The sequence below is a fragment of the Myxocyprinus asiaticus genome, chromosome 4 (assembly GCF_019703515.2).
Source record: "Myxocyprinus asiaticus isolate MX2 ecotype Aquarium Trade chromosome 4, UBuf_Myxa_2, whole genome shotgun sequence".
Classification (NCBI taxonomy): domain Eukaryota; kingdom Metazoa; phylum Chordata; class Actinopteri; order Cypriniformes; family Catostomidae; genus Myxocyprinus; species Myxocyprinus asiaticus.
In genome coordinates this window covers 29807139-29832856 of record NC_059347.1, presented here as the reverse complement: position 1 = coordinate 29832856, position 25718 = coordinate 29807139, and the positions used below count along the sequence as shown (strand labels likewise).

At 37.2% G+C, this 25718-nt stretch overlaps 1 protein-coding gene across 2 annotated transcripts in view; it reads right to left on the bottom strand.

Moving 5' to 3' along the window:
• Positions 1-25718, bottom strand: part of LOC127431762 (protein mono-ADP-ribosyltransferase PARP8-like) — a 56848-nt gene that overhangs the window by 9332 nt on the left and 21798 nt on the right. The window contains exons 4-21 of one of the 2 annotated variants that reach the window (XM_051682298.1): positions 22490-22579; positions 18120-18190; positions 17924-17992; positions 15247-15341; positions 9237-9297; positions 8975-9065; positions 7999-8065; positions 7784-7909; positions 6329-6896; positions 4705-4758; positions 4406-4501; positions 3906-3998; positions 3665-3790; positions 3153-3218; positions 2916-2983; positions 2585-2633; positions 679-791; positions 10-82 (exon numbers count right to left, since the gene is read on the bottom strand). In XM_051682298.1, the coding sequence (XP_051538258.1) occupies positions 10-82; positions 679-791; positions 2585-2633; positions 2916-2983; positions 3153-3218; positions 3665-3790; positions 3906-3998; positions 4406-4501; positions 4705-4758; positions 6329-6896; positions 7784-7909; positions 7999-8065; positions 8975-9065; positions 9237-9297; positions 15247-15341; positions 17924-17992; positions 18120-18190; positions 22490-22579 (1976 nt within the window). The remainder of the gene's footprint in view (positions 1-9; positions 83-678; positions 792-2584; positions 2634-2915; positions 2984-3152; positions 3219-3664; positions 3791-3905; positions 3999-4405; positions 4502-4704; positions 4759-6328; positions 6897-7783; positions 7910-7998; positions 8066-8974; positions 9066-9236; positions 9298-15246; positions 15342-17923; positions 17993-18119; positions 18191-22489; positions 22580-25718) is intronic. The other variant, XR_007895650.1, reaches the window with a different exon arrangement.

The following is a 25718-nucleotide window of genomic DNA, read 5'->3' as shown; positions in this document are numbered from 1 at the left end:
AGTTGGTACCTGAAGCCTTGTGTTTGATGCCACAACCAAACCATTCCTCAAAATGGAGTGCCAATTTTCTATGTGTGATCCACTGAAAGATAAAGAGAATAAGCAAGTCAGATTTATTTGAAATGTTTGAATCAATTAGCCATCAATGTTCTCAAGTAAGCAACAGGCTTTACTGTTCATTTGTGTGCAAAGACATATTTGAAATCAATCCTATGGGGTAGTTTACCCAAAAATGAAAATTCTGTCATCATTTACTCACCCTTATGTTGTTCCAAACCCACATGATTTTCTTCAGTGGAACACAAAAGCAGATGGCAGAATGTTCGCTTCAGTCACCATTCACTTTAATTAAATGAAGAAAAAAAAGATGCAATGGAAGCAAATAGTGACTGAGGCTATCGGTCCCAATCATTCTGCTTCAAGCTTCATAGAAGAAAGGAAGTCAATCAGGTTTGGAACAACAGGCCCTAAACATCACAGACGGCCCTGTGGTGGGCAGTTCTTAGCCAAGCAGGAAAGTGGTCCAGATTTTATGCCAGAAATCAAAAGTCTGTCTCTGTGAGACTACCATGAGTTCTACCATGTCTCATTCCCTTTGATTTACAGGTGGATATGTGAGACTTTCCAGAGCTTTTAAATAACCTTTCATCTGTACTGAATGTTTAAAATGGAACCTACTGGAAAGCAAAGGTGCTTCCAAAGAGGCCTTTGGCAGCTCTAAAATTGGATTCTTTGGCAGGCGGACTGCTGAGCAGGAGGAACTGGTGGGGCGTGTGCATGAACTTCAGTTGCTGTTATGATAGAAACAAGATATAAGAGCATATACTTCAGATACTAGCCTTAAGGTGCACTCAGTAAATTTTTGTTGGATTTACACTGACACCTAGGGACGTTCAAACATAATATAATTCAGTTACTGATGCCTTTGTAGAAATTCACTGTTCAAGATTAGCCATGATTAATTTAATCCACTATTGAAAGTATCCAATAACAGGGCAGATAAAGCAAGTAGAATTCAGCTGGTCATGTGATCCTAACATGACAGCCCCCATGAAGGGGCCCTCTCCATGAAGAATAAAACAGCTTTTATAAGGTTACTAATATGACTGGAGTCTTCATCTATTGTGAGTGCTCATGATTTTATACGTATGTTCCAATACTGCAATTACTTTATTTAGCAATAAAACTTTTTTTTAATGAGGAATAAATGACCGAGTGCACCTTTAATAATTGTTTCCACTTGAGACTGAGCCTTAGAGAAGTTTCACACTGCCTGTGAATATAAATTTGTCTTCAAAAATGCAGAAGAACTGGAAGATGGCATTAAGTTTCTCTTTTTGGGAGGTAATGCACAGTAATGCCCAATAATTCTATGAAAAATCAATCACTGTCAATCACATGTGTCTAACTCTGATCATTTTAATCTAAACTAGAAGTTTAGACTAGATCTCAGAAATATTAACATTTCCCACAAATTTGTGGTTTGTAACTGTTTGGTACAAATTTTTTACACTTTATAATAATCTTGTATATGTCAGAATATTAATGTTTTAAATGCATTAGGAATCATGAACAGTAACTTAACAGCATTTATTAATTTTGGATAATTTAAATTTCTACATATAATTTTTAACATAAAAAGTTGGATATGTTTTATATTTAAGTATTAACATTAGTTCATGCATTGAAATAACAATGAACAACAGTATATTTACAAATTAACATTAAAGAAATGTTCCGGGTTCAATATAAATTAAGCTCAATCGACAGCATTTGTGGCATAATGTTGATTACCACAAAAATTTATTTAGACACGTCCCTCCTTTTCTTGGAAAAAAAAAAAAAGAAGCAAAAATCTTGGTTTCAGTGAGACACTGACAATGGAAGTGAATGGGGGCCAATTTTTGAACGTTAAAATACTCACTGTTTCAAAGGTATAGCCTCAAGACATAAAGGATATGTGTGTAAAAATTATTTTAGTGTGATAAAATCACTTACTAACCTTTTCTGTGTAAAGTTAGAGCCAGTTTTACAACTTCTTTACCATGACAATGTAATGTCAACAAACCTTAAAACCCTAAAATGACTGTAAAAATGACCATTTAAACAACTTTACAGCTCAAATAACACACAAATTTTAACAAGAATTAATGCCAGTGCTTTTATAAAATTATAAGCTTCACATTTCTGTGTTTAAACCCTCCAAAAATTGTCCCCATTCTCTTCCATTGTAAGTGCCTCACTGTAACCATGATTTTTGCTTCTTTTTTTTTCTTTTTTTTTAGAAGGAGGGACGAGTCAAAATAAATTTTCATGGTAATCAATATTATGTCACAAATGCTGTCAATGGAGCTTAACTTGTATTGAACCTGGAACATTCCTTTAACCAAGATTTATAAATGCTGTATAAAACTTGTTAATTGTTAGTTCATGATACCTGATGCATCAATTAATGTCCGTATAGTATACTGTAGTATAGTATAGCAACTAATGTAAGTATAGAACTTTATTATAAAGTGTTATGAAAGATTCTAATGCTAAATAATATTGTTAAGATAAAAGTCAATATAAAAGAAAGACTTACTCTTGTAACAGGAAGCTTCACTATATGTGATCTGTTACTGGATATTACCCTGTAGAATCAAGATTAAAAATGTATTTATCAACCTTGTCATATTCCCTATTAAGTTTTAAATCCTTCAACTTCAGGTCTGTAGATGTATTTATTAATATGATTAACTGTTCTTCACATGATCAAACTGACTGTCCAAGGTACTACAAAGTTAGAAGTACACAATGTAGGTGCACACTGTCTTTGACCAGTATTTAATTAGAGCTGTTAAAAGAGCAAGACGGTTACATAAACAGATCTTTAAACTGCAGGAGCAGAAAAGATAATGACTGAGGTGTTATACCACTGTAGTAGTGGGTGAGCCAGTGGATCGTGCTTGTCCATTTGTCTCTTTATCTCCAGGTATGGAGCCTGTGCGGCAGAAATGTTAAAGTTCAAAGTTTTATAACATTATGACAAGGTTCATCCATTAAAATCAAAATATCATCTTATTTCTCTGAGGATGTATTCTATGCAAGATATACTGTAGGGATCATGATTAAAAACAACTTAAAACTAATTGAAACACCGAAGTTGATACCTGGGTCATTTCTCTGATAGATGTGATACTGTCAAGTGCTCTCATCACTCGATCATAGTCCTTTTTCTGAAAGAGAACCCAAACAATGTAATATTGGTTTCTAAGTAGCAGCAATAAACTTAAGAATAAGTTAAAGAAATAGTTAATCCAAAAATGAAAATTTTGTCATCAATTACTCACCCGTCTGCATGGAATGAAATAGGAGATATTTAGCAGAATGTACAAGATGCTCTTTTCTACATAAATGAAAATGTAGAGGGACCCGGGACTGTCAAGTTCCAAAAAGAACAAAAAGCACCATAAAAGTGGTCATTTTATGAAAAAGAGCAGTGTGAACATTCTGCCAAACAGAAAGTTGGCAAAACGAAAGTCATATGAGTTTAGAATGACATGAGGGTGACTAAATGATGACAGAATTTTCATTTTTGAGTAAACTACCTCTTTAAGTTACTGCTATATGCTAGTGTTTAAGAGAGTTGTGAGGATGTATGAAGATGTTTTAGAGTAAGTACCCTGGGGTTGAAGGCAAGTGCTTGTGAGTCATTGGGATCCACCACAGAGGGATATGGCTCAAAAATGACAACTTTCCTCGGAGACTCCAGCGCAGATCGACACATGGAGACCAGCAGGTCTACTACCTGTGGTCACATACAGAAATTGTTGAGCCATTTGGGTAGAAGAACCACATTTTTGGTAACACAATAACTGAATGAATTATGCACGTGTGTGTATCTTATGTGCGTGTTTGTGTACCTGAGCACCAGTGGCAATCTCATCAGCTGCCTCATTCATGACCCCTAACGTTTGGAAGGCAAACACACATAACTCTCTCTCACACACGGTGGGCTGCAAAAACACACATATACACAACAAGTTCATGTGTTTTGGAATTATAGCAATAAATCCTGCAGTAAAGAGTCATCTGAACACGTACTAATTTAACAAGCTCACTTTTAATTTACAAACAAATTGACATTTAGTTTAATCTGGTAAACTGTTCCATTAAAATATGAAGAAAAAAATATTTTGCCATCTAAAAAAAAAACTAATCTAAATGGGACCAAAGCTGTTTCATGTGGAAAGAGTGAAATAACAATGAAACCCTGTTTAAAATATATGTATATCTACTGTATATACCTTAGTCTATAATGTTATATAGACTTTGGACTGGAGAATAAGCTGATTCAATTTTTCACATAGAATATTCACATAGTTTAATATTCAGAGGTTGCTAGTAGCGCAAACTGACTCACTCTGAGCATTGGTCCATTTTGGAAAACGTGAGGTTCATCACAGACTACACAGAATTCGTTCAGTACAGGGATACGCTGTTCTGCGTACTCCATGGTCTGTAATTATATAGTACATAGTAAACATAACATGCATTAAGTGAAAAAAAATTACTTAGGCAATAACAGTAGGCAAGAGAAAGACTGCATCAAAGGCCTACACAAATACCTCTACCAAAAATGTAATTGCATGTAAAACACTTATATAAACCAGACTTGATTAATGAGGTAAGGGGAGAAGCGAAATGTTATGATATCTTTACCTGCACAAGAAAGCCTCTGTCTCTGAATGGAATGGATTTGGCTCCAAAGTTTGGCTACTCAAGAAGAAAACAAACAAAACAAAAAAGTCTGAACTCTCTCTAAACTTTGCTATACAAAACAGTTTTCAATGCCTCAATCAAAAATTAAGCTTGTGGGACAAAATGTTAACATGATGAATCACTCTGTCCACAACCTTTTAAAGTCTCCCAACTGCGTATGCCAGGTCAGAGCAATTAACAGTTGAAGTTGATCAAGCTTATTTTTGCCTTAAATAAATGTTGTTATAATAATGCTAGATAATTGTGAATTAGGGCAATCAGGAACATTGTGGGAAATACCATTACTATATTCAAGATGGGCTGTCATGTGACAATCACAGTAAATTGGATTCAAAGTAAAATAAATAAATAAATAAATAAATGTCGGGGCCTGGGTAGCTCAGTGGTAAAGAAGCTGGCTACCACCCCTGGAGTTCGCTAGTTCGAATCCCAGGGTGTGCTGAGTGACTCCAGCCAGGTCTTCTAAGCAACAAAATCGGTCCGGTTGCAAGGGAGGGTAGAGTCACATGGGGTAACCTCCTTGTGGTTGCTATAATGTGGTTCGTTCTCGGTGGGGCGCGTGGTGAGTTGAGCGTGAATGCCGCGGTGGATGGCGTGAAGCCTCTACACACGTCTCCGTGGCAACGCGCTCAACAAGCCATGTGATAAGATGCGCGGGCTGACGGTCTCAGACGTGGAGGCAGCTGCGATTCGTCCTCCGCCACCCGGATTGAGGCAACCATGAGGACTTAAAAGCACATTGGGAATTGGGCATTCCAAATTGGGAGAAAAAGGGGAAAAATCCAAAAATAAATAAATAAAATAAATAAATAAATATCCCTGATTACCCAAATTCACCCTATAAAACACCATCACTTTGACCTCAGTAAAGTATGTTCAGTGGCACTTTATTTTACAGTACTGTTCTACATTTACCGGTACATACTATATAATTACAATAACTCACTGACTCTTGATAAGGGACAAAATATGTCCTACATACAAAAGTCCATTTTATGTTAAAAATCAAGACATTTATAACAATACAAATACTGGAAAAGTTCAATCTAAAGGAAATGTGTATCCTCAGGGCATTTATTACTTATATTTTTTAATAATTTCATTAGAATTTAAAAAAAAAATGCATACTCTATACTTGGAAGCACTTAATCTGTCCTTAGCAAGAGGTTACAATGTTAAACTGCCAAACAAACTTCATACATTTAAATATTAAATGAAAGGTATGGATCTGTAAGATATCAAACAATTTCTAAAGTTAACTTTAAATTATATTTTCCATAAAAACTGCCTATCAAAGTTGTGTCCTCACTTTGTGTCAACTCTGTCAGACTTTTTTGTTAATCGTGAATAAATCAGACAATGTCATGGTCAGCTACTCCGAGTACCCCTTTCACACTTCCTGCCCTTAACCCATATTAAGTACATGTAGTTACCTAATATTACTTAGTACTTTCTTGGCTAAGTACACTGTAAGTATACTAAAAGTACACGTACTGTAAAATAAAGTGCAACCGTATGTTCATAAGACAGCGATCCTCAAGAAGCCTCACGGAACTGGCCTTACCTGAGGTGTGGAAGAAAGTGATGGGGCCAGGATGCCGATCAGCCCTGAGGTAAGGGAGAGGCGTCTGCTCTCAGTGACAGGCTCTCTGAAGATGTCGGATTTGCCCATCTTGGTGCTGCTGGAGTAGGACCTGCTGAGCAGACGATGGTGGTGCTTCAGGCCGTCCAGCTCTTCAGTCCGCATGCTGCCTGAGCAGGAGCGGCTCAAGAGCCGGTGAGGCTTCAAAGCACCACCATCACTACTGCTGCCAGAAGCGTGTTCGCAGCGGGGCTCCGCCGTGCTCGGCCGCGGTGACAGTTTATGAGGCCGCATCGGTGGGCAGTCCTCTGGTTTCACGGCAGTCGAGCAAGGCCGCTGCTTGAGGGGCTGATGTTGCTCCATTCGTGGGTCGCTGGAGATGGAGTGTCCTAGCAGCTTGTGCGACTTGCCGACGCAGCCATCCATTTCTGGCTTTACTGTACTGGAACATGTTCGCCGTAACAGACGGTGGGATTTTGACACAACATCCTGCTCAGGTTTGAGCTTCTTTTTGCTTTTCACACAGCCTGGAGGAGGGTAGCTGGGGGATCTGAGTTTGCAAAACACAGAACTTTAGTCAGAAAATGTGAATTATGGAACACAAGACGACATTATGCAATTATGCTAGTGCAAATCCTGCATATTTCAGAATGCTTCATTGGCTGGTTTACATGATTACATTTTTCATCTTCTGGTCTGCAGAGTTTGCAGTGGGAATGTATGTTTCTTGCGCCAATTAGCTATAGCAGGCTGTGCCCAAGCTGATGAGATACAAAGCATTAATCGTTGTTGACAACACTATTGTTATGATCAAACATTATAATAAGGCATTCAGGTAAGATTTCCTCTTCCTAGCTATTTGAATTATGATTCAAAATTAGGGGTGCACTCAGTTATTATGATTTTACACAAAGAAATGAAAAGTACTCATGGAAAAAATGATTGAAATGATGTACACTCACATGAGATGACGACTCCAGTCATTTCAGTAGCCTAATAAAAGCTTTTATTTTTATTTTTTATTTTATTTATTTTTTTACAAGGAGTAGGTTGCTTCACTGAGGCCAACATGTTGAGATCACATGACCAGCCGAAGACTTATTGGACAATTTCGCTTGTGGAATTAATTAATCATGGCTGCGAATAGTACATTTTTACAATGGCATTGGTAATTGAAAGAGTTTGCTTTTGCATGATGCTACATCAAAACTGCAAGGTGTCAGTACCAATCCAAGACTACAATACAACATAAAAAAACGTCTGAGCTGTTTTTGCATGATGCTGCATTTATGCTGCTAAGTGTCAGTGCAACTTAAACACAAATTTTACTTCTTTTAAGGGTACCTTTAAGGGTTTGATTAAACTCAGGACTGGAATTTGCCTGTATCTAATGAGCTGTGTCCAGTAGTTCTGTAGCTGTGTGACCATTTTTCTTACCTGCGTAGAGTGGAAAAAATGTGCAGGGGAGACTTCACCTTCTTCTCGGATTGCTTTTTGCTATGTGGGCTGAGTTTATCTTTGCTCTGACACTTCCACTGCTGTGTGACAAAGGTTTGCATTATCCTGCGACAAAAAACACACTCAAAGTTAAACAATATACAATGCAACCTTTTGGTATTAAAGCAACATAATATTTGATCCTATTTTCTTACTTTTTCAACTGATGTCCAAGTCCAAATCTGTCTTTTGAAGACACTTGAAACACATCAACAGTGGGAACTGGAAAATGGACATGTCAAAGTGAATTTCTTCATGTGAAAATTTAAGCAACATCACACAAGCACGTGTACTGTTGTACTGAATATTAAAAGGTTAATAGTACTAGTAACTTACATTTTACACACCATACGGTCAGTTAAATATAATTCCAAGCAAAGCCAAACATTGAATGTCGCCAATGAATACAAATGACTGCTAGCGAACATGAACAAGCAGAGTGATGCAAAAAGTAAAGCGTTCCAGTGTCATTATATTAAATATCAGCACTCTTGGAATGCTACCTGTCCAAGATTAGAGGCGTGGAACCAATTTATAAAAAAAAATATTGTGACAAAGTACTACATAATGTAACTTTGGGATACTGAAAAACATTTTAAAAACTGTTTGCTACAGATGTTTGATACAGCTATCAAGGCATTTCAGAGGTTTTCAAAACAGTGAAACGGGGTCTCTCCAAAATGAGCTACTTATGAAGAACAATATATTGACAGCAGAACAAGAGTGGGCATATTAGCTATGTCAAAGTGACTTCTCTTTTTCCTTTGCAATCTGAACTGAAGTGGCCATGTTCTTGAGGTATGTAATTTTGAACAAATCTACAATCAACAAAGAGAACTCAAAGAGAATTGTTAAGAGTGCAGAGACAATGACTTTAACAGATAAGAACCAGTCAGATTGTATTTACGGAAAAGAAGGCCAGCAGATATGTAAAGTGCCGTCTAACAAGCCAAGTGGTCCAAATTATTTTAATGACATTTGCAGCAAAATGATTTGCGTGCTTTTCTAAGAGAGTTGGTAACTGAATTTATGATTTGTTATTACATACTGTTGGGGTAAATAAAATTCAGCTCATGTTTTAGATGAACGTTGTATTACTGCAAGTCTATGCTTGAGTATGTGGGATCTAACCTGGTCCATTCAGATACTGTGTAAGGGAGCAGTGAAGTCGCACAATTACAGGTTCGCTCCTGATCACATCCCAGGCAAGTGCAATCTCCTCCTGTTAACAAACGCTTTAATTTAATTTCTTATCCGCATTTACATCTATGAACATAATTAAACTAACATGACTGTTCCATGCATATGATATGTTATGATATACTGTTAGAAGACAAAAAAAAAAAATATATAATAATTTATCTTTAATAAGACACTGAACAGTAACACTTACATCTAGGAAACTGACATCAACGTGTAGGTCGATGTCCACATCATCAATTGCGCCATATTCCCTAAATTTGAAATAAAAACATTTTTAGACTTGAATAAAGGGATCGTGTTAAACCAAACATGAAAATTCTCTCATCAATTACTCACCCTCATGCCATCCCAGATGTGTATGACTTTCCTCTGCTGAACACAAATCAAGATTTAAGAAGAATATTTCAGCTCTGTATGTCCTCACAATGCAAGTGAATGGTGACCAGGACTCTGAAGTTCCAAAAGGCAGGATAAAAGTAATCCATAAGACTCCTATGATTAAATCCATGTCTTCTGAAGCGATATAATAGGTGTGGGGGAGGAACAGATCAATATCCGTGTCCTTTTTTACTATCAATCTCCACCTTTGACCACCCCCAACCAGTAGGTGGCTGAATGTGAAAGTCACTTCCACAAGAGTATGTGGAAGTGAAAGTGTAGATTTACAGCTGAAAAAGGACTTAAATATTGATCTGTTTCTCACCCACACCTATCATATCACTTCAGAAAACATAGATTTAACCACAGGAGTCTTATGGATTACGTTTATCCTGCCTTTTGGACCTTCAGAGTTCTGGTCACCATTCACTTGCATTGTGAGAACCAACAGAGCTGAAGTACTCTTTTAAAAATCTTCATTTGTGTTTTGCAGAAGAAAGAAAGTCACACACATCTGGGATGGCATGAGGGTGAGTAAATAATGAGAGAATTTTCATTTTTGGGTGAACTATTCCTTTAAGACATTTCATTCAGCACAATGTAAATCCAGCTAGTGTGATTATACTTTTATTCATAGCATCTAACAGATCTCATTAAGACAGCTCAACTTGAATATTACTTTCTCATTACACTATGCTTAGCAAAATATATTGTTGATCTCAATATTCGTAGATATTTGTGCATAACATTTATACATACATATTTGTATGTTTGAAAGACATTGAAACGAACAATAACAATGTATTCACAGCATCTAAAACGTAAGCACTTTTAAGGATGTACAGCTTTAGAGATGTACATTATGAATACGTTAACGACAAATTGGAGCTGAAATTCCAAAAATTAAATAAACAATAATTTCCACTTTTTATATGGCTGAATTATCATCAAACCTCAACAGATGTGAAATATAAGTGTATTATTACAGTGTAACATTAATAATGCACGTTTCACTCATCTCTTAAGTTGTTCACAAGCAACAGCCTTTACGTTAAGATGCTACCAATAGTTCAATATTGTACATTCCTGTGTCAATGCAAACGAATGAAAGTACACATTTAGTAGAACCAATACAAATAACACGTTGGACAGTCAAGCACAAAGCTTTTAGGTATTTGAGGATGATTCAAAAAAATCTTTACATGATTAACACATTCTATTTGCTTATACAAGCGTCCTACAAATAACATTGCTTAACCAGAAAGATTTCAGAGTAAATGTTCTGATTTAATATTCTATTAATTTTAGGAAGTCATTTTCAGGGAAAAATGCTGGTAAATGTAAACACTGTTAGGGTTCTGTCCACAATCTTAATGCTTAAAGATGAAGTCTGATGCTCCAGCTCTGTTGCTTCTCTCAATGCATTTATTTCTCATAAAATCATTGTGATGAGTTTGTTGCGTTGCTCTGGACTAGCTGTTACCATGGTAACACTTCACTCATGAATGCCTAACAACCACTGTGTCTCGAAAATAATAATCAACTTTGATCTGTCAATGGGAAACGGCTCACATACACACAGATAAACACAATCATGTCGAGACACATGTAAACACACAAAATTAGACATTGACTAAGGTAAAAGAAAATCAGTCAGAGGAACTTGAAGGAATCATTTAAGGTGTAATATATTCCTTACCAAATATGTTGTGCATTGACCTAAAAGCACTTTTGCATTTCCATTTAAATTGTACTTCCACGAATTGGCAAAAGCCGGCAAATCAAAGTCTTTAATGGGACGTGTCCTGGAATTATTAAAAGGGGCCTCGATGAACTCTCTCAAGCTAGTCATATCGACTGCAGCAAAAAAGAGCCCAGGTCATGTTTTAAACAGAACTCGGGGTAAACACTCAAAATAGATTTCTGTCCATGACTCAAGGGCAAATGTATCTCAAATATCGCAGACTAGACCAAATATAAACCAAATAACTAGACTAGACCAAATAAGACTTCTGCTTCTGTTATCTTATATTTTGTTCTCTTATTTGACTGTCTGCTGTTGTCAAAAGCAGCTTGACAAAATCTAAGCTTTGAATAGCTATTTTTGCATGAAACACCATTCAGACATATTTTGCAAGGTGAATCACCTTCTTGTTGACAATTTGTCACGAGTTACTAACTTCGCTCTCACTACCTGGACATCTTTACCAAGTACAGTTGAAGTCAGAAGTTTACATACACTTAGGTTGAAGTCATTATAACCACTCCACAGAATATTAGCAAACTATAGTTTTGGCAAGTCATTTAGGATATCTACTTTGTGCACGACACAAGTCATTTTTCCAACAATTGTTTACAGACAAATTGTTTTATTTTTAATTGACTATATCACAATTCCAGTGGGTCAGAAGTTTACATACACTAAATTAACTGTGCCTTTAAGCAGCTTGGAAAATTCCAGAAAATTATGTCAAGCCTTTAGGCAATTAGCTTCTGATAGGAGGTGTACTGAACTGGAGGTGTAGCAGTGGATGTACTTTAAGGCCTACATTCAAACTCAGTGCCTCTTTGCCTGACATCATGTGAAAATCAAAAGAAATCAGCCAAGACCTCAAAAAAAAAAAAAAAAAATATTGTGGACCTCCACAACTCTGGTTCATCCTTGGAAGCAATTTCCAAATGCCTGAAGGTACCACGGTCATCTGTACAAACAATAGTACACAAGTATAAACACCATTATACCACTCAGGAAGGAAACGCATTCTGTCTCCTAGAGATTAACTTAGTTTTGTGCGAAAAGTGCAAATCAATCCCAGAACATTTACATTTATGCATTTGGCAGACGCTTTTATCCAAAGTGACTTACAGTGCACGTATTACAGGGACAATCCTCCTGGAGCAACCTGAAGTTAAGAGCCTTGCCCAAGGACACAATGGTGGTGGCTGTGGGGATTGAACCGGCAACCTTCTGGTTTCTGTGCTTTAGCCCACTATGCCACCACCACCTGTATGCCAACAACAGCAAAGCACCTTGTGAAAATACTGGAGGAAACAGGTAGACAAGTATCTATATCCACAGTAAAACAAGTCCTATATCATCATAACCTGAAAGGCTGCTCAGCAAGGAAGAAGCCACTGCTCCAAAATCACCATAAAAAAGCCAGACTACAGTTTGCAAGTGCACATGGGGACAAAGAACTTACTTTTTGGAGAAATGTCCTCTGGTCTAATGAAACAAAAATTGAACTGTTTGGCCATAATGACCATCATTATTTTTGGAGAAAAAAGGGTGAGGCTTGCAAGCCGAAGAACACCATCCCAACCGTGAAGTATGGGGTTGGCAGCATCATGTTGTGGGAGTGCTTTGCTGCACAAGGGACTGGTGCACTTCACAAAATAGATGGCATCATGAGGAAGGAAACATATGTGGATATATTGAAGCAACATCTCAAGACATCAGCCAGGAAGTTAAAGCTCGGTCGCAAATGGGTCTTCCAAATGGACAATGACCCCAAGCAAACCTCCAAAGTTATGGTAAAATGGCTTAAGGACAACAAAGTCAAGGTATTGGAGTGGCCATCACAAAGCCCTGACCTCAATCCGATAGAAAATTTGTGGGCAGAACTGAAAAAGTGTGTGCCAGCAAGGAGGCCTACAAACCTGACTCAGTTACACCAGTTCTGTCTAGAGGAATGGGACAAAATTCCAGTAACTTATTTTGAGAAGCTTGTGGAAGGCTACCCAAAATGTTTGACCCAAGTTAAACAATTTAAAGGCAATGCTACCAAATACTAACAAAGTGTATGTAAACTTCTGACCCACTGGGAATGTGATGAAAGAAATAAAAGTTGAAATAAATAATCCTCTCTACTATTATTCTGACATTTCACATTCTTAAAATAGTGATCCTAACTGACCTAAGACAGGGAACGTTTTCTATGATTAAATGTCAGGAATTGTGAAAAACTGAGTTTAAATGTATTTGGCTAAGGTGTATGTAAACTTCTGACTTCAACTGTACATGTACATGCTTTGCTTTTCTGAGAGAAAAATTCACAGCATTCTTTAAGGTGAAGTGTGTAATGTTTAAAACACTTTTGCCTATCCCAGTTTAATATGCAGAGACAACTGTAAGTAATCCATTGGTGGGTTGATTTTAGGGATGCACCGATACCACTTTTTCTCTTCTGATCCGATTCAAATATCTGAAATCTCAGTATTGGCCGATCCCAGTATTGCCTATTAAGACTATCATCAGTAGAAGTCGTCAGCAGAAAAGAAGAATTTTCAACTTATATCTGGATTCAGATCTTTTTTTGTTGTTGTTCAATTTAATTGTAAAATATCAGTCCACTTTTCATTTTTTTGGAACCCATTTAACATAAATATTGTTATAATTTGTAAACAAATAATAATAATAATAATTATTATTATTATAAATTATTATTATTATTATTATTATTATTATTATTATTACTATTGACTTTTAAAAGTCAATAGTAATAATAATCAACAGTAATCAACAACAAAGCTGTTTTTTTTTTTTTGGTGTTATAAGTGTTCCCATAGAAACAAATAACTGACGAGATCAGAGGACGTCAATAGCTCCGAGCAGAATGTCCGAGTTGACATCTCATAGGTAATTACAGTAATTCTGGTATGACGTGAGAATGCACCATCAGACTAACTGACCTAGATCATGCGATGTAGCACAGATTTGTCCAGTATGTCTACACACTAACTGGACCACAATTGGCCTCAGCATTCTGCGCATAATCCAAAAGACGAGCTGACACCCGACCGAGTGTATTTTCCCCGGAAGTCAAATACAACACAAACAAGGTAGAGGTATATTATTTCATAAACGCATTGTGCCATGTACACTTGGAGAGACAGATGAAGGCTGTTGCTTGATTATGCAAAAACCCGCTGTAGCTAGATTATAACTGTGCATGCAAACGTACTGATCATGGCGCTATCAGAAGATTGCTCCGTTAATATGAGCATCTCAAACACCCGTCATAGCAACATTGCCTCAAGAGTTTGGGGCAGGACTACTCTATCTGTCTGAAGACGAGGGGAATGTTCAGGAAACCAGATTCATTTTTGACCTTTAAAAGCACTGGTTTAAAATATGTTATATCGTGCTAAAAAAATAGCTCCAACACTGATTGTAGAGCAGATTAGTAAAAGGAACCCCTCTCTTTAAGGCTATCAGGGTAAACAACACAGCAATCAGCAGATCATTACATCACTGTAATCACGCTGAAACAGCTCAGACTCTCACAGACCATCCTTCGGTTGATCACTGAGCTTTTCTCCAAATGACAGATTGGAGAAAAGGCCACCTGAGGGTTATGGGATCTGGCTCAGGCAGAGAATGTCCTTGAGTGGGTTAACTGTGCCAGAACACTAAAGTACGATTGCTCAAGGTGTCGTTTCCCCATAAAACATTTCTCGAATGAGGGAGAAACAGCAATGTGAAGGAAGTTCAAAGTTTCAATACTTTCCTGTGCTGATGAAATGTCTTTCACTGATATCATGGTACTTCTTATGGCATGTTTTTCATTTAAAGTGACTTACAGCGGCACTACCTACAAGCACAATCCCCCTTGAGCTACCTGGAGGTTAAGAGCCTTGCGCAAGTTCACAATGATGACAGAACAAAATTGTCTCCGTAACTCTGTAGTTCTTGGTTCAGATTTCATTACACAGATCCCAACTAGATTCCTCAGCATTATTGCACCAGCGTGTGAGAAAAGTTTCATCAAGTGTAATGTCCTCTTGTCGATATGAAGGAAGGTGAGAGAATGGTCAGGTACCTGAGAGATACTGCATGATGGCCATGTAAGTCCCTCACGGCTGCCAGATCAGCCTCCAGCTGGGGGTGTTTGTGAAGCTCCCCATCATAATTTACCTGCCCACACAAACACACAGGTCAAAGAGTTGATACACAGAGCCAAAGTGTACAGACAGGAGCAGCAGTGCATTCATTCAGATTAAACAAAGACACACAAGGACAGCTGACCAAGGTACTGTTCGAGTCAGTCTTCAACCAGCACTTCTCCACTTCTGATTTGTTCTACTGTAAAGCTTCAGAGGTGCATTTCTATTGGCTAAGCAATGACTCACTGATCAGTATAACATCTTAGGGAAGATTTTTTTCTTCAGGAGACTTCAAACAAGCAACTACTGTATATATCAATCATCATGATATTTTTAACCTGATGATCACTGATGCTCATTGTTGTGTTGATATATGGTAGTTTGTTGACAACTGCACTCTCTTAACGTTTAATATACGTCAAACACTTTAGATCGCCCCATTTCAGTACTTGTAGACCGCATCCAAAGATCAACAGCCTGACTATTCATTGTATCTTAAATCTGATTATGGAATTTATTTATTTTTGGGGGGGGGGGGGGGTCTTTAGTGGATGTAAATGATAATTGAGTTCTCTCTCCTTAGCGTTAAACAGAAAATACAAAATGTTTTTGCTATTGCTGTCTGAGAATTGGAAAATGTTCTAAGGCTGTCAATCGATTAAAACACTTAATCAGGATTAATTTTCATAATTAACTAATTTAGGCAGTCAGTTCCAAGTAATTATTAGGTTCTGCATTTTATGTAGATGACGCTCATAATGTAGATGAGAAACAGCACTCTTTGCTCGCTCACTCACACAAAATAGTCTACAGATTCTATATTTATCACACTGCATCAAAACACAGCAAATACAAGCAGAGAACTCAAACCTGCTATGTTGCAATAATAAATAAAAAAATCCACACTATATGGATGCAAGATCAAGACAATTGAGCTGCTCCCATCAGTTCCAATCAGCTATTGTTCTGATCAGTTTTTAGAAATCACACTGAACAAAATCAAACTGTTCTAATGTCATACTGAATGAATGTGATAAACATTATATTTAACTGCATGTAATAATGAGTTAATTTTTCCAACTCTATGATTAACTACAGTAATACGCAATACTGGTAGTGCTAAGATTATGCAAATTCATAAGCATTTTTCTAGTGCAGGGTGAATCTGCCTGCATGTTGCATGGAAGCATATTCTGAAGGCTTCAGATGTGGTCTGCTCAAGTTCTATAACATTCTTCTATAATCAAATTTTCCCAGAGCAGCAAAGGATGTGAAAATTGCAATTGGCCACATTAGAGTAAGCAAGTGCCAGTGAGCATTCACAGCCCAGCTCGAGCATTAGGGCATGCATCTCCATCACCACTGGACAGGTCCTCACAGGCCACACAGCGCTTACTCTCTCAGCCTAATGGATTTGCTCCAGTGGATGGTCACATGATTCATTTAAGAACAATCCGCGTGTGCAGACATTCATTCTTATGATGGAAACCTTCTCAGAAGAGTGAGGGACTATGTATTAAAAGTTAAGAGAGTTATAAAATCCTTTTATATGAGCTGAAACTACTTCAGGTAAATTTACCATGAAATGAAAAGTCTAAAGCCCCAGGTGCTGTGAATTTAAGGTCGGTTTTATACCTGTAAGACCGTAGGTGGTTAAGTCGAAGTGACCACGTGAGAAACAGTTCATATGGTAAACAGGGACTTGTTTAGCAAATTCCAACTATAAAACTTTCACTGGAATGATCATTTTGACACTTTTAGCTAAAGATTACATTTGCCCATGCTTCTGTGATTTCAGCCATTTTACTTTCACCATTTTGATACTTCAACCACATGCCCTCTCTCCAAAACCCCACCCTCAAAGATGTGTCAGCAAACCTGAACCCACAAAATGATTCACATTGTAGCAGGGTTCCATCAATGTATTTGTATCAAAATTTTGAAATATCAAAATTATTATATCAAAATATCAAAATTAGCGTATTTAATATCACATAAAAACGCAGGATGGAAACACAAAAATGCAAATACAATTTCCAAAATGCACAAAAAGGTATATATTTGCTTGACTTGTCTACATTTGTTTTTTTCCAGTAAGACGTGCATGAACTACGATGGAAACTGATTTACCAGATAAATTCCTAGGTGTGCATTAAAAAAGTAATTTGCCACAAAATACAAACTAACTAATGGAACAATATTCTTTTCCATTTCATTTCCATTTAAAATTTGCAGCAGTTTCCTTGGAAGTGAAGATTTTGTTCACTTCGGATGGAAATGCTGCTTTATTTACAAAAAGTTTTTGATATTATGATTTTTATGGAAATCTGACTACAGATTGTTTCTGATTGGCTAGTTTTCTAATTCAGTAAAAAGGTAAAAGCCATGTTCCTGACTTTTTTTTTGCTGTTTATAAAGCCTAGGGCTGTCACAAAGACAGATTTGATTTCTCAGGACAGCTATTTCAGTGATATCTGTCAGGTAGTAGGACATTTTGTTTCTGGTATTCTAAAAAAAAAAAAAAGAAAAAAACATTCTTACAGCACCTTTCATATTAGATTTTGTCTCCTTTCATCTGGCAATGTTATGTACAGAAATTTCCTTTGAACATACCTGCCCAACATAGTAGAACTCCTCAGAATCGTTGTCACCCTCTGAATCCTCCTCTATAGCATAATGGCACTAGAGAAGTTTCAAAAGCATGTCAGGGCATTAATCATAATAGATATTGTTTGACAAGTGATTCATTGTCCAGCTGATATTTGAAAATAAAACATGTTTCATAATTAAAATAAAAGACTGTTCTTACTGAGTTTTTGTCGATTTGAAGTTTTGATTTAATGGACAGACAGCTGGTGGCATCATTATTTATTCTGATTTCTAAAGACACAGTGAAAACAAATCAAGAATGACATAATATGAATTTCAGGTTAAACATAAAACACTTTATGATAAAGACCATATTTCGCATAATCTCTGTGACAGGCCTAATCATGTCCTGAGTAAGTATCCTTCCGCATGCCTACCATATATTTTGTGCAAATCTTATGACGTATATAGTGACAGAAATTGCAATTTGCTATTTTCCTGAGAAATAGGTCATTGCGCTAAGATGTCTGAGAACCACGTCTATTCTCAGTGCAAAGTCTAAACTCCTGCATTTGCAGTTTGGGAATTCCACCAGCAGATGATATCAAAAAGCTATAGATCACTTACTACTTGCCATGATTTGTGAGTAAGTAGATTAATATGGTTAATTAAACTTACATTATTTATAATTTAATGCAGCCTGCATCCAATTATTCCTGACAAGCACCATATTTTCTATGCGTATTTAAGGAGTATTTGACTGTCACAGAAATATGCCTGACATTCAACAAGGATATAGTTAATGCACAAAAGAATGTAAGGATTCTTCTAGATCCTTCTAATGGATCACAGCTGATTAACATGACCATATTCGTATAAATGGGTTGTCTTCACTTATATCGATGTTGCTTGGAGGACACAGATAGCGCAATATCCAGAAAAGTACCTCACAATTAAATTGCACTTGACCAAACCCATGCACTCTTTGCGCATGCTATTTCGCCAACCCACAAGCACCTAAGACTTGGCGCATGCTTGCACGAATATACCAAAACTTCATGGCCATTCCCACTGACTTATATGACGAACTGCATGGCCCTCTGCTTTAGATGTAGTGGTTAAAATAGGGCCCCTTATTGCAAGACCAATTTATTTATTTACTTACCTGGTAATTTCCTGCTGAAAAAAACAGTCTGAAGCCCTATTCAGATGGCAATTGTTTCTCAGGGTGAAGTCTGTAAAAGTACATTTTCATGGTTCCTCTGTGATTAAACTTGCGTGTTCAGATGGCAATTAAATCAAGGGTGACAAGCGAGACTATTTGTCAGACACATGATTCCAGTTGCGCTTGTTATATGGAAAATTCCTCAATCCACAAACATTGACATGGCCACTTTTATGGGACTAGTCGACCCATAGTACACATTTCTGTGATAAATGTTATATAACATTTTGTTGCCATAATAATGGCCCATTTCAAAAGTTTATATGATCTGACTATTGTTTTTCTTTCTCTTCTACTTAAGAGTTCCCACTCACTGTGGTGGAGCGGCGACGTAATTTTATTAATAAGAATTATTTCAAAAAGTTTCTGTTACACAATCCTCCATTGTTCACAACTGTACATTATCGCCAGAGCTGTTACCATGCACAGAGCAACCGTATGGCACTTAGCAGTGGTCTATAATGGATTTTGGATTATAAACCCAGAGATATGGATTTGGACGGTAAGTAATTACTACATGACCTTGGTGTTTGTCAAAAAAACAGTAGGTAATTCAGCCTTGAATTTTCTCACGGGAGATGGGAGAAAAACAGCGACATTTCGGATTCGGACGGCAATAAAATCACAGACTACCCCCTGTAAATGTTGGAATTACCTCACGTCCCCATGTAAAATAATTGCTGTCCAAATAGAGCTTAAGATGGTTTGCTGTTCTTACAGCTAGACCAGAATAAGACCTTTCTAAACCAGCAAACCAGCCCAGACTGGTTTAGATGGTTTATATTTTTTTCAGCAAGATAAAGTTGTTATTGCTAATTCTACTCCAATTCCGAACCACACAATCATACTAAGTGTTTTACAAAAGAACTCACACATATTTAAAAGCTAGGACAGGGCTCTCTAATGATTCTTGTGTGGGCTAGATAATCCAAATGAAATCTTGATGTGGGCCAAACATTTTTCTGTATTCATCTTAGCAAGCACTTTCATTGTAAGTAATGTCAACTTGAATAACAACACTAAACATTATTCATCCTGTGTATTTTTTATTTTTTTTACATTAAAATAGTCAGGATATTGGCAATTATTCCTTTTTCAGATCTGGCTGATGAACAAACATGGCTTCATAACTAACAAATAGGTTTTGATCAGCTTTTCTTTGAAAATAAAATCATAACACTCATTTTAACATTTTAGGGCTATTGTTTACAAACTATGAAGACTACAGTGAGGAACATTTATGTAGATAATCTTTGACAATACCAATCTATGTAAGAAAACCACAGAACAAACTTGATGATGTTTGGGATTGAAAACGCTGACTCACAAATACTAAAAGAACCAAACAGTCAGGATATCTGCATGTATGCTGGGTTAGTTGCGCTTCACATTATCACATTTTACAAGCACTACAGACCCTGAACAGATGAGACATGCTTGTTTAACATTTGAAGTAGGGAAAATAAAAGAAACTATTCTGTGCATTTTCTTTAAAGGGTCTCTTTTCATCATTTCATTTTTGTTTTGTTTAATAAGAGAGCATATGGACTAACAACACTTCTGTAAAACCTGTGATTATAAATTGTTACATCTGTAGATTTGACCACGCTCCACACTGCAGCTAAGCAATAAATACATTTGATTGAATAAGAAGCGAACAAACATACTTACCTTAACTGTGCTGTTTCATGTTCTGGAAAGCAGTATGACTGAACTATGGCTAGAAAAACGTAAACACGCGCACTCCAGTCTGGATCTGTGCGCTAACTGATAAACACTGATTCTGAATGCTGTTGCACGTGCTGTTGAGCGTTGTCAAACTCACCACCGAGTGAGGTGATTTTATTAAAAACAGACGGAGGGTCAGATAAAAATGATTGGCTGTCTGAATTTGCCTGCAGGCTGCCAACTGAATAGCCCTGGCGTAACTTGGATCTTACAGGCCCCAGTTGAAATCACTCACCCGGGCCGTTTTTTTTTATCGGGACAGCGATAATTCTCGCAATCGTGTCTGCGGACGTTTAATCGTTCCCTTTCGGGGGACCCTCTTTTACCCCTGCACTGCCTGTGGTTACACCACTAGCCACATTACACTGTTAAGAGACAGTGAGGTCTGCACCATGAGGTTTACCTTTCATTTTGCAACAACTAATAATGGAGCACTGTTTATGCAGTGGTACGAGTCAGAAAACATTTCAAACTGACAAGCTGTGCACATCCAAGACCCATCAGCAGCTGTGTACACAGACTCATTAGTTATAATGCACTGTACCAGTAAATGTTAACACTTTTTATTGAATGTGTGGACTGGAAAAATATTAGGTGTGATAAGCATCTAATACGTGTCTAACTAACTGCTGGAGGAAATTAGTCAAGGCTGTTGCTATTCTGCCACTTTGTTTTGGCACATATGACTTGGTCTATCCTAAAAATAGGAGAAGAAATTCACTACAATTTATTTCAAAGATATCCAGTGTAATTCAAGAGCTTGTATAAGAATGACCTGGATAAGGACTTACAGGCTAACATACAGGAAAACTACAATTAGGAAACCTTTAGTTTATTATCCAAAACAATATTTTTTTAAATAATTAGCTTTCACTAACAAAAAGTATTGTGGTGTACTACGATGTATTGGACATGGTACCATGGTAAAGCTATGCTTTTTTGGACATGCAACAAATGCATTTAAATGGTAAACATGCAGTACCATAATATAAGGTACCATGGTATTACCATCTGATACTATCACAGCACCTTGGTACTGCCACAGTACTTATTTGTAACACACAATTATAAAACACTCAAGAGTTCTAAGCTATAGCCATTATTTAGATCAGACCTGAGAAATTACATTGTTTAAACTCTAAGCTAACTCAAATGTTTTCATTGTTTCATTGTTCCAATGTGAAGTGTGAATTGATACTGTCTATAGTGTGGATAATGTGTACCTAAGAGTATTTAGTGTATCTACTGTGTACATTTCTGTTTTATGTATGCGCTGTGGTCCGTAAGAAACAGTATCTCGTTTATCTGTAGTGCATCTGCATAAGGTTAAATGACAATAAAGCTCAAACTAAGTAACTAACTAAAATTTTATTCATGACATTCTAGTTTTATGTACCGGTAAGTTTTGAAATCAGGGGTGCTGGTTCAGGGTTGGCGCAAAAATACTCAGCCACCAGAGCTTGACCAGAGGTGAAAACTGAAATATTACTGTCAAGTACACTCTAAGTGTGGAAGGTTCCTGGTTTCCTCTACCCTTTAGGCATGACTTTAAAAACTAAAGATTATTCAGATGGTTCATTAGTTTTCTGTAGCTGCAATTGCTGTATGATTTACAATTAGATGACAAAGGTTCTTACCTGTTGCAATTCTGTGGAAAATCACTGGTATTGGATCCCTAGTGACTAACACTTCATCATCGTTTTCAGAGTTAGACACATAAGTGTTATCTGAAATGACAATGATAAGCAGGTGCTATGAACACAGGGAATATTCTAGAACAGCAACCTTAAAAAGAACAAACAAAGTTTAGTCATCTCTCCATCTCATACTCTAAGTGGCATCCAAAATCCTGAGAATGCAGTTTATGTATAAATTATGAATAGAAATTCTTGAGAGCAAAATAAGATATGTTCTATTTCTATGGTTTCTGGGTAATCCACTATTTTCAGGTTAACATAGCCCATGGCATTCTTTGGCAATGATGTCTAAATCTTTGCCAAGCAAATTCCTCATTTTTATGCAATGCTGACTGTCTGCCACTATGCTGTGAATCAGGCTAGACTAAGCTCTGGCAAAGATGATCTCTGTATCTTCTAGACATAGATTTGGGGCAAAATGCTTGTGTGTTGAATCAAAATATCACAGGTCAATCTTAGGCTTACAAGAAGAGCAATACTACAGCTTAACATCAAAATCCACTGAGGGAATAGGGAAATTGTAGTTTTCCATTTTAGTGTGTGCATTGAGGGGAATAAATACTCAAATGCTGTTTACTGATTATTTAAGAAACCTCAGTAAGCAAAGACACTCTGAATTAAGAGTGCACTGGGGAACTGCCCAAAACCAGCTACCAAAAAGTAAAATTCCAGCTTAATCACTATAGCCATAAAACCCACTGATCTTCAACATAGTGCGGTGTCATTTTATGGACCTTAAGAGAATAACAAACAATAATGCCCACTATAGTGCCGTTATAATTAAGTGACAGAAAAGAAACCTAGTGAGCTGCCTACAGAGAAAAAGGCATCATTTAGGCGCTCCCAATGTGAAGGCTGTTCAGAAAGTTACAGTAGGCAACTTAATGCTGCCTCCAAAGATACTTAATTTTGGCCAAATTCTAGAGCAGCATTGCATTTATCCTTCACGGAAAAGGCAGTTAAAGCATGCACTGAGATGAGCTCAGTGAAAATATCAATTCAAGATGGCAGACAAGATGAAAGAAACATCTGTTATAAACAAACGCTGTGTCCGAATATCCATACTTCTCTGCTTTATAGCATGCCAAAAACAGTATGCCAATGGAGTAGTATGTCCGAATCCACAGTGCTCATCCGGCGAGTTTCTGAAGTGCGGATCAACTTGACACTTAACTATCCCATAATCCCTCAGGAGCTGAGGCAACATCACATAAAAAATGCTGGATTTAAAAGAACGGCGGTGAACTGCGAGTCAGATGGCTCTTCTCAACTGTAAGTGCTACATTTACCAAGGTAATTGTTCCTTGTGCTTAAATTAAGCTTGTTTTTGTAATTAACATTTTTATTGATTCATATACACGACAAAGAAAACTCAACACATATACGAAGAATCAACATTTTATTTGTTGAAATGTAGTCTGGGACGCTTACCATTCCAAATAAAGGACTTGCTTGAAATTGCTTGAAATATGAGAGGGGGACATCTATAGAGAGTGACTGTAGTAGGTAGTTGAATTTTGGAATGCAATTCATTTTAATAACATTAACCTTCCCAATCATCGATAAATGTAATGAAGCCCACCTGTCCACATCGCTCGAAAACCTTTTTATTAGGGGATCAATATTAACTCTGACTAAATCAGACAAATTTCCTGGGAATAAAATATCCAAATACTTGATGCTCTGTTTGGGCCATTGGAAGACGCCTGGCTGAAAAGCCGTTACCGGGACAGTATGCTGTCAGAGCCTAAGCTTCAAATTTAGACCAATTGACTTTGTATCCAAAGAGCTTGAAGAAGGAATTAATAACTCTGTGGAGGCAAGGCATAGATCTAATGGGGTCAGAGACAAATAATAAAATATCATCTGCGTAAAGCAGAAGCTTATGCGCCACACCTCCCGCCATCACCCCTGGAAAATCATTCTCCTTTCTTATCGCAGCTGCTAATGGTTCCAGGGCAAGACAGAACAATAATGGGGAAAGAGGGCAAACCTGCTGAGTGCCCCTATTCAGAGTAAAATAATCTGAAATTAATCCATTTGTTTGTACCGCTGCTACAGGGTGTCTATAAAGTAACTTAATCCAACCAATAAATGTACTCCCGAACCCACACATTTCCAAAATCTTAAAAAATAATCCCATTCTACCATTTCAAATGCCTTCTCAGCGTCAAGTCAGATGGCAGCGACCGGAGACTGATCATTCGCGACTGAGCACATGATATTAATGAAACGCCTAATGTTATCAGAAGAGCTGTGGCCCCGAATAAACCCCACCTGATCTATATGTATAAGAGATGTCATAATTTTACTTAACCGGTTAGACAAAATTTTTGACAAAATTTTAACATCTAGCTGAACCAGGGAAATTGGACAGTAACCCTTACACTCACTTGGATCCTTGTCTTTTTTAAGAATCAGACTGATCCGGGCTTGTGTCATGGTTGGCGGAAGCTTTCCATTCTTTAATGATTCCGTATAAACTTCTAACAAAAGTGGAGCCAATTCTGTAGCATAAGATCTAAAAATTCAGTGGCAAAACCATCTGGCCCCGGAGCCTTGCCTGTAGGTAAGGCCTTAATTACCTCTTCAAATTCCTCCAAGGTTATCTCAGAATCAAGAGAATTTTTTTGCTCAGTTGTCAAGTTTAGGAAGTTCTAATGGTTACACAAATTTTCTAATATCTTCATCAGTAGACGAAGACGTGGAACTATAGAGATCAAGATAGAACTCTTTAAAGGCATTATTAATATCAATGGCCGAAGTAAAAATTTCACCCCCAGCAGATTTCACTGAGGGAATGGTAGATAAAGACTCTCTCTGCTTTATATATCTAGCCAAAATCTTCCCTGCTTTGTCCCCCAACTCAAAGTATGACTGTCTTGCCCTGAACAACCAAAACTCCACTTTCCGAGACAAAATAGCATTATATCTGTATTTTAATCGAGTCAATTCTCTGAGGCCATCAGACGACATTCTGCACTTCAGCTCTGCTTTGGCACTTTTAATATTCCCTTCCAACTCCACGAGTTCTCGTGCTTTGGATTTTTTGGTGAATGAGGCATACTGTATGATCCGGCCCCTAAGAATCGCCTTAAGTGCCTCCCAAGCCACGCCCACAGAAGATACTGAGGACCAGTTAGTCTCCATATAAACACTGATTTCAGTC